The sequence below is a fragment of the Hippichthys cyanospilos genome, chromosome 7 (assembly GCF_059441005.1).
Source record: "Hippichthys cyanospilos isolate Australia breed blue-spotted pipefish chromosome 7, RoL_Hcya_1.0, whole genome shotgun sequence".
Lineage (NCBI taxonomy): Eukaryota > Metazoa > Chordata > Actinopteri > Syngnathiformes > Syngnathidae > Hippichthys > Hippichthys cyanospilos.
In genome coordinates this window covers 19,362,037-19,376,099 of record NC_142375.1, presented here as the reverse complement: position 1 = coordinate 19,376,099, position 14,063 = coordinate 19,362,037, and the positions used below count along the sequence as shown (strand labels likewise).

Genomic DNA, 14,063 nt, shown 5'->3' with positions numbered 1-14,063 from the left:
AGCTAGGCGGACTCTCCATTGACACCTGTGTTGTGTTTACAGATGCTACAGGTTATCTGTGTGCATGTGCGACACACCCTGCTGTGTTTGTCTTCTGCCCTGTGATAAAAGGGTGTGGTGCCAGCCGCGATGTTACCTCATGGGTAAAAGTTGCGTGTGAAATCTCAAGTTATAAAAGCGAGAGCCATATCGGCAAGATAAAACGGAAAGCATGAAAGAGAGGAGCGATTATGGTTTTAACTACATGAGTAAAAACGTTGCGGGTTTAGACTGTGATGTCTCGGGTCTGCCATATTTGCAAATGCTCCATTTAAGTGTTTTCTGTTACTGCCCCAACCAGTTTCACTTGGAGAGGCTATGAATCACGAAGAAATGTAGCCTATAGCAGCTGACGAGCTGTTGCTTGTTGACGTTATGACAGCCTTCAAGTGAAGACATGTATTGTTTTCGCTGCTATACAAAATTTAGTTGGCGCTTGTTGATGATTTCAAAGCTTTGTTCATAAAACTGAAAATCAATTGGCACCATCATCGGAAAGTTCAGTTCGCTATGATCTGACGTCATTTCCCATAATTCTTCAAAATGGAAGCAGGACGTAGTTCTAGTTTCATTACGACATTAATGCGAAAGTAGACGGTTTAAAGTGTTTTTTAATTCGTTTTGTTTTTTGTATGAATCGCTATGACAACTGTGTGATTGAAGAACATGGAGCTCACACAATTTGCTTGTTGAATTCGAAATATCAAAACCAAACAATGGGCCTGGCTAAAACCATTGAGGCTCAGGACCCAAAGTTCAAAATCAGGACAGTATCTGTTAAAAACAGGACGTCTGGTCACCCTAAATATAAATAAATCACCCAGTCCTACTGGAAAATAAACTTATCAAGAGGAGCCATCTGTTCCAGCAGTTTATCCTTCAGTTTGTCAAAACATCATCTGTGTAGTTGTACGTCAAAATAATGTGTGCCTGTACCTTTAGGTGACCACGATGCATATCAGCTCGGCCACACATGGAAAGAAAAGAGGGCACTGCTGCCATGTCAATGATTATGTATACGGGAACTTTCCGTCTATAGGCAGCATCCAGCAGGTCTCGAAAAATGTCCACATCAGTAAAGTCGTCCATCACCACGGCTATCACCTGCATACGGACACACACAACGGACAAAAGAGAAATTAGGTTTGTGTTTATTGTCTCACCAGGTAACCGCGCATTGAGAATTTTAAGACAATTTTTTTGGACATTTCACAATGAATCTGACACTAATTATGACTGTTTTTTTTGTATTACGGGCTCCTTTGAAATTCTGCCCTTGTCACAGTATGTCGTCTTTTACGGTAGGGACGTAACTCAGTTTTGCCATGAAACATTATTGAGGTAAATTTAATGAATTGGAATGTCTTTTGTCATTGGAGAAATTCCCTGATGTGGTTGTACTACAGACTGTGAATATCACATGAGTTTTATTTCGAAGAATTTTCAGGAGGTAGTCAACCCCCCCCCAAAAAAAAAAAATATTATTTACTGTACAATAGTGTACTATGTTCTATGTAACTCTACTAGCCTACACGTGGCATTCTGATTAATATTACGTTTTGTGGAATATGAATTGTGCGACAAATTCTACTTTTTTTTTTCTATCAAGGGGGCATTTTGCCTCTTACTATCGCCAGAAAATGACATGTTACCCAGGGCTAAGGTAACAACAAATCACAGCTCAGCTTGCGAGTGTCACATGACCTAACAGGAAACAGGTGGGCAGTGATTGGTTGTTACCAGAACTCTAAGCAACTGTGCTGCCATTTTTAGGAAACAGCCAGTGACAAAATGGCTGCCCTTGGTATAAATTAAAAAAACAGATCAATTTTGCTTCTTAATTTAAAAAAAAAAAACAACCTGACAATAGAGTGCAAATAAATACACAACACTTGTGGGAAGTTGAGTTTCTATTTGCTATTTCTACTTGGCCAGTGGTTAAAAATTTCCCTTAACAGAAGAACAAGCTTTCTTTGTTATTCCGGCCTAAACGTTGACCTAGTAAGGTTGCATTTCATTTCAAGGCCTCATGTGATTTAATGATGTCATATCTGTTTTGTTTTATTTAATAAGCACAGGCATGTTCTTGTCATTCTTGTTTTGCTAACGCTTTGGCGAGTGTCTGCATGTGCGAAAGAGACACGTGTGCGAGAATACTTCCAGAGTATCAATCCTCGGCAACTTCACTGATGACAAGGCACAATGACCCAGTTATTTAGGCCAAGACTTAGCACTGACCATGTAGAAAACTGCTGAGGATGTCAAATCTCATTTGTAACACGTCTTTATTCTCATTCGAGGTTTGCCAACCCAGTATAAAAAAAACAGAGAAGTTAAATTTATAAATTGGCATCTAAAATGTGATGAAGAATGAGAATTTTTTCTGGACAGTTGCCTTTATGAAATTACATTCTGTGATTTCGTTCTTTCAAAAGTTTAATCGTTTGACAGTATTAAACTGTGAGTTGACCACAATAACCTTGTCGTTAATAATAGCTGTTGAAAAATGTGTGTGATTAACACTTACAAAATTTGATTAGTTTAAAATTTATAATCATTTGACAGCACTAAAAAGTATTTTGACCACGCTAACCTTGGTGTTAACAGTAGTTAGTAGAAAAAATAGGATTAAATTGTGAACAATTCAGGGTTTTTTGGGAATAGTTAATAAGACTTAATTGCTTGACAGCATTCATATATATATATATATATATATATATATATATATATATATATATATATTATATATATGAATAACAATACTAGAGGTACATGGCATATGCAACCCGAAATACACTTTTTGTTATAATCCAGCTCAAATCAATTTAAGAATTGACAAAAAGTTTAAAATCAATAATTTAATCCAATTTGAGTTCGTCTACCCCCTGAAATGGTTGCCAGCCAATCGCAGGGCGCACAGAGACAAATGACCATTTGCAACCACAAATGCACCTAAGGGCAATTTGAACATGCATGTTTTTGGAATGTGGGAAAAAACCCGGAGAATCACTCACAGGCACGGGGAAAGCATGCAAATTTCACACAGGGAGGCCAAAGTCAACATCAAACCCATAAGCTTTACATGTGAAGCGGACGCAAGAAACAGTCTTCCACTGTGCCGCCGTCTTTGAAACATATCTAATTTTATTTTTGTGGGGGGTATACGTCTACCTTTTGGGCTGAAGCGATGCTCTTGCGCACGACCTCCTTGATGTGCGATTGGCCGTAGGCTGGGGGCTGCGTGTACACGTTCACGCGCGTCACCCCGCGGTACGAGATGGCTTCGGGCCAACCGAGGTCCAACTCCGCCACCGAGGCCTCGGACCGATCCGGCCAGTATTGAAGCGACACCTCTCCGTCCAAAGCTCCATCTTCCCCGGACCCCGGAGTCGTGTTCCCCCCGTGACCCCCGGGGGTATCCGGTTTCTGGTAGTGCTCGTGCCCGGGCCGGTAAAGCTCGGCCGTGTGGGCTATCCGCTCCAGCTCGGATTCTGACAAAAAGTCCCGAACCTTGTTCTCCTGGAGGTAGTCCCTGAACGCATCGCGGCCCTTGGTGATGAGCTTCTCGATAGCCAGTCGCTGGTCCTCACTGTAGAAGAACTCCGGCTTGTTCTCACACACACGCCAGTTGACGTGGTGGTCGTCCAGACACTGAATTTGAGATAACGCCATGGCCTCGGCGAACCCACTTGTAAAGAAACCGTTAAAAAAAAAAAACACGGCGCTCCGTTCAAACTTCACAAACTACCCTGCTTTCATTCCGGTTCTGCCGTGAGCCACACTGAGAAGAGGTAAACAGTATTCCTCCGCCGTGAAACTTCTCATTTGCGGAGAAATAAAAGTCCAAGAAACAGGGGCTAAACAAACAACGAATGCCGACTTTCTCTCAAGCAAACTCAAGGTGTTAAGAACAAAGCTTCCCACGCCCAGAGCCACGCCTTACACCTGCCGAAAGGGGGCAGACACAAGACCGGCAAAACGATACAACGGGGACCGGCGAATACTGGGGAGGATGACTGGGGAGGCGGGCAGCTGTCTGGCGGATGAGTGGATTCAGTATCAGCCCGTGAGTCAAGTCAGAGCGGAAGACGCTGAAGAAAAAAAATCGTTAATCCCTCTTCATATACAAGTGTTGCAACAAATCCAGTGAGTCAGTCTGACGAGAAACTTTTTGTGTGCTCCGGGGGCCCAGCCGAGGGTGACGGCTCCCGGGCGGCTCAAACGCTGCAACCGTTAAGCTCCATGAAAGACACCCCCCCCCCCAAAAAAAAAAAAAATCGAATTTGAATGTCTACGTGGCACGTACGAAGCTCATCTGCAAATTTAACAAAAATCGCCAAATTCAATCCGTTTTGCGCAAAAGTGCAATTCGTTATTCGCCGTCCGCGGCAAGAGAGCGTGGAGTTACCGGTGCGTGACAACCTGGAATCCGGCAACGGAAGCTTGGATACCCGGGAACCGAGAGGCGGAGTGTCCGGTTGTCCATGGAGCACAAACTCCACCTCTTTCTGGGAAGGGGGAGATAAGATTGTTTTTACCAATCAAGTTTGGGATTTGCGCAATATTTATCCCCTATTCCAGAACGACGATGAACAATTAAAAAAAAAAAATCTCAAGGAAAAATGTCTTTCCTTCAAGTTATGGTTTGGAGGCTATTGCCTATTTGGGTAAAGCTTAGCTTTTCTGACTGTTGATTAAATGATGGAACAAACTAAAATGACCCCGGTATTTTATCAGTGGAAAGCCAACTGAAGTTAGATTAGCCCGCAATAAAATAACTGTGCCATGTTTCGAGTTTCTTTCTTTGGACATTCAATTACTTCCAATGCCTCCCTTTTACTAGATTAACCAGTCATCCATTTCCCAAAATGCTTATTCTCTGTGAGCTGCAGGCACAAGTCTATGATTTTATACTTTCAGGGTGAAAGTGGGGCTAGCAGAGAAAAATATATTTTTAGAATATCAAATAAAATGCTTAATGTGCTCAAACTGGGACTACACAAATTTCTGATTCATGGCAGAAGACCCTCCTAGGTTAGCTGCATTCTGTCACCGTAATCATCACCATCATAAATGCTCACTTCTTAAAATTGCCTTCTTTACGTCATTGAGACCCAGAAAATAGTCTCTAAGAAATGCATGTAAATGTTAAGTCGTTCATCGTAAACCAAAGCCAACCTGTATTTGGCTTGCTGGAGCTATGCCCCACCCGACCGCAGAGTTTCACGGAAATGAACTAACCCACAAGCAACGAAAACAGGAAATAAAAATTGCTTGTTTTCCAGAACGTCACCATTTCTCTTTGTATTTCTTGATTGTGTACTCGTACATACAAGATTTGTAGATTAAATTTAGCGTCAGTATGGGTTTACATGAGCTATTTTTATCTTTAGTACTATTTACTGACAATTTGAGTGCCTCATCAAGAGAAGGAATTAGCACATGAATTGTGAATGAGAATATTTGGTTACCAGGTCCATCTCTTCATGTATAAATGACATCTGCATGGTCTACCTCCTTATGTTACAGATACAGTGGGTTGCGTTGACCCTGAAGAGTGTGTGCGAGTGTGTGGAGCCGAGGTAGGGTGCTCCAACCTCGCCTTCCCCAAACTTGTCATTGAGCTCATGCCAAGCGGTGAGAACACCTCCAACTGCAGAGGAGCATGATTTGAGCATTTATTTAAAAGTTTTAACTTGTGTTTGTTCGGGACAGGACTGCGTGGGCTCATGATATCGGTGATGATGGCCGCTCTGATGTCATCTCTGACCTCCATCTTCAACAGCAGCTCCACACTTTTCACAATGGACATCTGGAAGAAGCACAGACCACGAGCTTCAGAGAGAGAGTTGCTATTGGTCGGCAGGTGGGAAACTATTTGGAATTTTTGGTGTACAAACTGGAGGAGAAAAAAATTCTAGGTTAAGACAAATTTATAAATTGTCAAAAAAATTGTAGGCCCGCACAAGTATGTGAAGGCTAAGAAAAATGGTTAGCATGATGTTGTGTTTGCATTTCAACACCTGTCCAACAAAGTGAGCATTTTAAAGTCCACATCCAAATAGCAAAAGTGTCAAAAAGAGACATGCTAAAACAATACTGATAGAAAATGATCACATGTTTTCTTCCCTCTTCTGTTTGTGCTGCTCTGCCCCGATTGTCATGTGGTGTTCCTCAGGGTTCAATCTTAGGAACCTTGCTGTTTTCATTGTATTCATTACCCCTGGGTGCCATCTAAAGAAAATGTGATATTTCCTTTCCATGTGTTGGCAAAAAATGGCAGACAGTCTATGTGTTTTCTCATAATACTGCAATTTCTCCAATTTTTTGGGCTCAGGATCGTGACAGTGATATTAGTGGTGGTGAGCGTGGTGTGGATCCCCATCTTGCAGTCTGCTAACAGTGGCCAGCTGTATGTATACATTCAGTCAGTGACCAGCTACCTGGCTCCACCCGTCACGGCTGTCTTCACACTGGCTGTGTTCTGGAAGAGAACCAACGAACAGGTGATCTTTCACTAACTTTGCGATTCACGAAAAAGTGCAAGGTGGACTTGTGGGGAATTATTATTATCCAGAATATTTTTTTTCTGCAAATATTGAATCTCTGTTTAGCCATCGAAGCCAGTAGCATGAATAGCAGAACAATTAATTTCTCTTTCACTGGATGGTAGACATTGAGATTGCTTTTGAATATTCTCTCCTTCCCGGCAGGTAACACACATTTTAGGCACTTTACTATTTGCTGTGCACTAAAATAACGTATAAAACCTTATGACAAGCTTAATGTCACAAAATAAAGAAAAACAGCAAACAAGTTGCTCCAATTAGCATTTGTTGATACCTAATGCCAAGGAACGCACACAATTGCATAATGTGCTCTTATATGGCAATCATATCAAAGTTCTCTACAAAGTCAATCCCTATCTAAACCGGAGCATTCTGGAGTGTTCCCTTCCTGCACTGTTATTAGCCTCATATGGGATACAGCCGGCCGCCAACATTCCTCAATCATCTGTGTGTGTGTTTGCATGTGCGTGCATGCGTGTGCGTCTGTGACCTCAAGCATATTGTTTTCATTCCTGGTGTCGGAATTGTCAGGGCCTAATTTAATGCAGTCTCCCATGCAAACAAATGAAAGTGAGTGTTCACGTCTGATAACAGTCAGGGTGCAAGTAACGAGGAATTTTATTACCGCGAGGTTAAAAAAAAATGCAAGTAGGGTTGCACAAGGAGGATAAAAAACTGAAGTACACATGGAGAGGTTAACTGTAAATGCTCGTAAAGACCGGCCCAACTTGGGCTCAAGATCCAGCCGATGTTTTTGTAAGGCAACTTGAGGGTGTGTCGGCATTTTTTTGCTGACAGACTGATTTCCTCCTTTCTTGTTTGAATCCCTATGGTAGTTTGTTCCTCTCAATCACAAAAAAAACACACACAATTGAAAGTACTTGCAGAACTAAGTTACTAGTTGCCATTGCATCCATTTTTACATCACATTTATTTGCAACATTCAGGTTATGTTCAATATCAAGCTGAGCCCATATCTCTGTTACACAAAACAGACGAGGTTTTTTTTGGCTTTAGCTACCGGCGGTAAAAGGTCATTCGTGAGCAAACAAGCAGTGTCACATGCTACGACACCGTGTTGCAGACTTACTAAAGAGCAAACACGACCTGACAATTGTTTTTATATCGTATGTGTGGGAATTTAAGTGATACGCTCAACTCAACTTTTTCTACGCAGCACATTTTAATGGGAAAGTCAAGAAAAACTTTTTTTTTTTTACAATAACATGCAGCCTAAATAATCTAAAAAGGACATTCTGATTCATATTTTGTTTGCAGAATATAAATATAAAATTGCACCTTTTTTGCATCGTCGTAGGGATTTTGGGAAATTTTTTGTCATTCACTGTTGACTGAAAATGGCATCACAGTTGCTCACAGTTACATCTTAGCTTGTTGACATTAACAAGCTAAGGTGTAGTCTACCTTCATTTTATTACATTTAAATGAGATTGTATTTAAACATTGGTGCCTAACTCCAGTCCTCAAGGGCCAGTGTCCTGTACGTTTTATGGTTTTCTCTCCTTAACACACTCAATTCAAATTATTAGCTCATTAGTAAGCTCTGCAGGAGCTTGAAAATGATCCTAATCATTTGAATCAGGTGTGTTTGAGAAAGAAGGTGAGAAACATGCAACATGCAAGACACCGGCCCTCAAGGACTGGATTTCGACACCTATGTTTTTAAATAACACATTGTCCTTTTCCCTAATGTTCTTGTACTCACTTGATTTTGGACGAAGCGTTCGGGATCAATTGAGCCTTTTATGTGCGGAAATTTTGCGTTTTTGAAAAAATAAAATTAGAAAGTCTGTGTACGCTAGATGGAAGCGAATTGATGAAAAAAGCAATGTGGATCATTTTTGGAAGAGGTCAGTTGTGTTTTTTTATTTAGTGAATTTGTTTGTTTGGATTTATTTTAGAAGCTTTTGAAGAGTTCATTCCATGTTTTGGAGAAAATTAGACAAAGATTGTTATACCATTCAGTTTTAAAAGCAAAAAAAACTAAACAACAAAAAACAATTAAAGCCAAACAGGTCCAGTTGTTAATGTTTGTAGTTTTGGCAGCGTAACCACACGGATGGCATTCTTTGCTGTGACTGGTGTCACTGCACGTGTGAAAACTTGAGAAGTAGGACAACGACGATGGGAGTTGTATCGTGAGAAAATAAGAGTGGTGTTTGGCAAACACACACACCCTGAGTTTGACCCACAATTGTTCCTCGCAATTGTCATGGTGCATATCTTCCTTAAAAAAAAGCAATTAAATCTTTGAAGGCCTTCAAATGTTTTTTTTATTATTCAAATTTTATGGCAAAAAAAATGTAATCAAAGAAAACAAAATCTACTGCTGATGGGTCTAAATCTACTGCCAATACATGGGAATTTAATATCTCTTTAAATGCTAGCCATTAGAGCTGTCCAAATATTTTTTCCCCACATTCCCATTTAAAAAAACCAAAACAAAATGCAGTTGATTTCAATTGATGTCAATGATGCTCCTCAGTAGGGTTCCCGTTGACATCCTTCCACGTCGATGGTGCTCAAAGCTGAACAGAGCAATGGAACCTGAATCAGTTTGTTTGTTTGTGTTATCAGGGTGCATTCTGGGGCCTTATGGTGGGTTTGGTGGTGGGAGTGTGCCGGATGGTGCTGGAGTTTGCCTTCCCCCCTCCCAGGTGTGGCGTGGTGGACTCGGCGCCTGCGGTTCTGCGTCGCGTCCACTACCTCCACTTTGCCATCTTACTCTGCGGGCTCACCGCCATTGTGGTCGTAACAGTGTCGCTGCTGACGCCTCCACCGGGCCACGAGCAGGTACACACAACACGCACTGAGGAGTCCACATAAATCCGTTTTCTCAATAACCTATTCCATCTTTCTATCACTAATTCAAAATGTTGTAGCTTGAAAATAGGTAGCAATAAAGGGATACTGTAAAAGTTACTTGGTGCAATAGAGCTACTTTGGCGCTTAAAGGGTTAACAACTACTTGAACTTTGTGTTCTAGATTTCTTGATATCTAAATCCAAAGATCAACAACGATGCATGCAAACTGCCTCATTGTACAGTCGAGCTTTTGTTGCACGCCCGACAATGACACACTCGGCTCTTCATCTTTTGTCACCTCATGAATGCCTGAGATCTGCTGACTTGACTCTGTCCAGAATGTGAACTTGAGTGACTCTTCCTTTAAGCTGACTCTGCTTGCTTCGAAGAGGTCGTTTTAATTGTGACCATTTTGAAACAAATCGACATAATATGCAATTCATGCTCACTATGAACACTTTATTACAAATTTAATCACTAGTCAATCAGCGGTTGTGTTATTACTACAGCTAACACTAAATACAATCTTGAATGACAGTTTAACTCTTTTACTCCCAATTCCAGATGAAAATGTGGTTTGGAACACGTATAATCACTCCCGGTCCCGCATAAACACGGGGTATGATTTTTTTTTGCACAATATTCATCTCCGGGTTCTGATGCATCTCCGCTTCGAAGCGCAAGGCTCAAAAGTTTTTTAAAGCTATAAAAACAGCCACTGGGCATCAGAAGTGCATTCAGTAAAAGATCAGCAGAGCATATGATAAGAGGGCGTGGCTAGCAAGCTTTGAAGAATGATGAGGAAAAAATGGAGGAAAACGATGCGATTTTGGTTTGCCAAATAAATACTCAAATGTTTTCACCCACCCCCTGCAATATTCCCACAGACTAGTGATTTTTTATTTCTTTTGATTTCTATTGACATTTCCAATGTCTTACTGTGTGAGTGGTCATTGAATCCATCTCCAGTCAACTGTGTGAGAACAGTACTGTACTCGCTTTCGTATGCTTCTTCGTAACTACCCATCGTTGATTGTGAGCACTTCTTTTTTAAAATCAAAACCTTGATCACAAAACAATCATTTGTCGCTGTCCCACATTAGGAAAGCTCTGCCAGAAAGCTCAACTCATTGTGGTTTGACATAATTTTCCATCCATGATTTGTCAACCCGAAAGCAGGAAACAATTTCAACTCGAGTATGACGTGAACATGAAAGTACAATTTAAATTCCTTTTTAATTGGTTTATTGTGTGAATCACTATGACAAGTTTACAGCTGTGTGATTGACATATGCATTGACTAAATAATTGGCTTGAAAAACACAAAAAAACACAAACAAACAGGTGTCAGCCCTCAACCACTGTAAAGTTGGGACAAAACAATAGGGTTGGCAAAATCTATCTGTACTCGGTACACAAGGTTGAAAATCGTGATTATCCCAGTTAAAATGCGACGTCCGGTCACCCACACACCCTATTCTACACCCAACAGATGCAATCACTGACTTAACCATGACTATGCAACAGTTTATAATATGATCCGTATCTGTGAACTTTTACTGTGTTAGCTGGAGCAACAACAAGCCAGTGCATTTTTATTCATGAAGCAAGGCGGAATGGCCCCCAACTATTGGCCGCAGCAAATACATTCTTTCAGTGCTTAGCCAAATGCTGTTGACTGGGCTTGGGAGCTGGAATGCAATTCAATTGCTAATCTCCAGGTTTGCTTTCAAATATTGGACCCTAAAACAACATACCGGTAGTTACACTCATATTGAAAATAGAAATGACTTTTTATGAAGGAGAATAATGGATTTGCCATTGCCATGGTGACCCCAATATGTTCTTTAGGTTCTCCTATTCACTGAACCAGCCAGGATTCAGAATATCAGAATTAGAATATGTGGTAATATTTGAATTCAGAGTTGTGTGGAGTGCTAGTTGGAAAACAGCACAATTGTTAAAAACAACAACAAAAAAACAGCTTTGGCTTAAAAATACATGTTTTTTTTTAATTTAAAGCAGTTTTCAGACATGTGAAAATTATTTCTGACATTCCTCCATCAAAATACACAATGGGCAAAAACTGACAGCGCACCTAACATCCAATTGTTACATTCTGCTTCAAGTCACACTTTTGTGGTGGTCAGTTCCATATCATACTAATGGCTGTGAATACCATGACCACCATGTGATAATTAAATAAATAATCACCTTTTCAATGCTTCAGCAAGTTCGTTGTTGTTGGGTTTTTTTAAGGGGCGCTGTGTAAGATTTAGACCGTTTTAATTAAAAAGGAATAATAAGCTTTTAAATAATAAGCTACCAATGAGGCATTTTTATTTTTTAAAACAGTTCCCTCACATCCTTTTTCCTCCCAGAAATATGGTGAACTTTGTTTCACACGCACGTTCCAACTGTAGTAGAACACGAACCGATTTTTCCGTACTGTAACTATATTTTCTTGGTTTTTTAGTTATTGCTCCTCTTATAAGGTTGAAATATCGGAAGGTTTGGTCTATTTGAATAGGCTTCAGTTTCACTAAACTAAAGAAGAATAAATTAGTGCTTACGGGACTACATTGAATCCTGACAATGAAATGCAAAATAAGAGGAAAGTCATCGTTTAAATCATTTGACAAAAACGTATGGGAATAATTTTATTATACTGACTGTAATTACAAGAATAAAGATGTTTAATTTAGGTAATATGTGTCACATTTTAGTCTAAAAATCTTGACAATTGATTTCACAAAAATTTCACAGTCTGTTGCATATTCACACATGACAAGTTGCTGGTTCTATCCTGAAAAAGTAGGTCACAGTTGCAGCTTTGGAACAAAAAAGTCATTGTGTATATTGCAATCCTCACTGATTGCTCTTTGGATTTATAGACACAAAAACATATTGTCTCTATGCATGTTTGACATGTACACATGCCTATTGACAATGCTTGCATGTCTTTACATTGGTACAAATCCAAAGGATTCAAAATGAATTTTGCTTTGATGAGTGCGCACTTCACACACGCCCAGCAAATGTATGAATCAATGTTTATGCGATTATTATTCAATAGTTGCCCTCTTTTGATCTGCAGTTGAGGAATCTGACATGGTGGACTCTGACCGAGGAGTCTCCAAGAGAAATCCCTCTACAGAAAGTTTCGGTCAGTCATCGGAGTTCTCAAGGTGGGCACCAAAACTTGTACAGGCCAATCTTTTTTATTATAATAAGTTCCCTCTTTGACATTAGTCTCCTTCCATTAAAAAAATCTTACTGTTTAACTGTACTGTAATAGGAAAGCATCCATCACAGACTTTTAAACTCTCAAATGATGACACAGTAATTGACTAACATCCTGTTATGTGTGTGTGAACAGACTCTGAGCCAGCAAGTCAGATGACTTGCAGTCACGGCCTCGATTTGTGCATGGCAGCGATCCGGCGCTTACATGAAACTCCCAGAGTTCCAAGCGTCCGCGAAAGCGCCTTCTGGTCGAGGTTCTGCTGCGCAAACGCCCTCCTTCTGGTCAGCGTGAACATTTTTCTCTATGTGTACTTCGCCTGAGATTTAGCGCGTTCACATCCTGCCTCGCCCCGATATTGCTGAGAGCCTGCCAATATCTACAACAGGAACCATAAACTCTGCTGCTCCCCCCCTTCAATGAGGGGGGGAGGGTTGTTGTTCTTTAGTCATATCAAGGGACAGAAATGAACAGGATTTCAGGTGCCTTAAACTGTTTAATAGTAAAGAAAAGTGCTGACTGGATGGATGGATGGATGGATGGATGGATGGATGGATGGATGGATGGATGGATGGATGGATGGATGGATGGATGGATGGATGGATGGATGGATGGATGGATGGATAGATAGATAGATAGATAGATAGATAGATAGATAGATAGATAGATAGATAGATAGATAGATAGATAGATAGATAGATAGATAGATAGATAGATAGATAGATATACGATAAAGGTGCATTTTAGGTTCATCCCAAAATTTTACCCTAGAGCTCTGAGTAGTGTAGATTGATAACTATAGATAAGGTTCAAACATGCATTTATAGTATTTTTCTTTTTAATTGAGTGAATTGCCATTCAAACATCTCTTTGTAGTGACTCTTTGGCAACTTTTATTTGTATGGTAAATGTGTTTTCATGTGTTAATCAGTAAATAGAAATACATATAACCTAATAAAAAGCATCCCCTTCAGTATCATGACTAGAAAAATAAATGGGTTAGCTGCATTATTTTTTTAATTCTTTGTTTGCTAATGTAATTTTTTTGTATGTGTTTGACTTTTTATTTTTGTTATCAGAGGATTTGTGAGTGTTTCTTTCCGACGCAGGTTATGATTTGTCTTTTTGTAAATATAGAAATGAAAAACGAAGTAGGTCTGTGTATAGAGTAAAAAACTGGAAACGTGATTAAATGTTGAGCAAATTTGAATTCCTTCGCCTCATTTTTGGACAGCACAGTGGACTTGCGTTTAGCATTTCGGACTACTGGTTTGGAAGTTTAACTCTCTCACAGTTCCGAGGGTCAACATGCCAATATCTGGATTCTTCCCTTCTTGTGTAGCGTTTGCTTGTTCTCCAGTTTTCAAATGGAGCGCTAATCTCAT

At 40.2% G+C, this 14,063-nt stretch overlaps 2 protein-coding genes across 4 annotated transcripts in view; one reads left to right on the top strand and one right to left on the bottom strand.

Moving 5' to 3' along the window:
- Positions 1-4,277, bottom strand: part of sack1gb (scaffolding CK1 anchoring protein Gb) — a 9,239-nt gene extending 4,962 nt beyond the window's left edge. Inside the window, exons 1-2 of the mRNA XM_088418926.1 lie at positions 3,211-4,277; positions 976-1,143 (exon numbers count right to left, since the gene is read on the bottom strand). Of these exons, the coding sequence (XP_088275052.1) occupies positions 976-1,143; positions 3,211-3,711 (669 nt within the window). The 5' untranslated portion in view covers positions 3,712-4,277. The remainder of the gene's footprint in view (positions 1-975; positions 1,144-3,210) is intronic.
- The window catches only part of slc5a10 (solute carrier family 5 member 10), a 24,861-nt gene extending 10,973 nt beyond the window's left edge, over positions 1-13,888 (top strand). For 2 of the 3 annotated variants that reach the window (XM_088418928.1, XM_088418927.1), the window contains 6 exons: positions 5,569-5,676; positions 5,755-5,905; positions 6,377-6,545; positions 9,207-9,422; positions 12,532-12,622; positions 12,814-13,888. In XM_088418928.1, the coding sequence (XP_088275054.1) occupies positions 5,569-5,676; positions 5,755-5,905; positions 6,377-6,545; positions 9,207-9,422; positions 12,532-12,622; positions 12,814-13,001 (923 nt within the window). In that variant the 3' untranslated portion in view covers positions 13,002-13,888. The remainder of the gene's footprint in view (positions 1-5,568; positions 5,677-5,754; positions 5,906-6,376; positions 6,546-9,206; positions 9,423-12,531; positions 12,623-12,813) is intronic. The other variant, XM_088418929.1, reaches the window with a different exon arrangement.
- Positions 13,889-14,063: the final 175 nt, after the last annotated feature.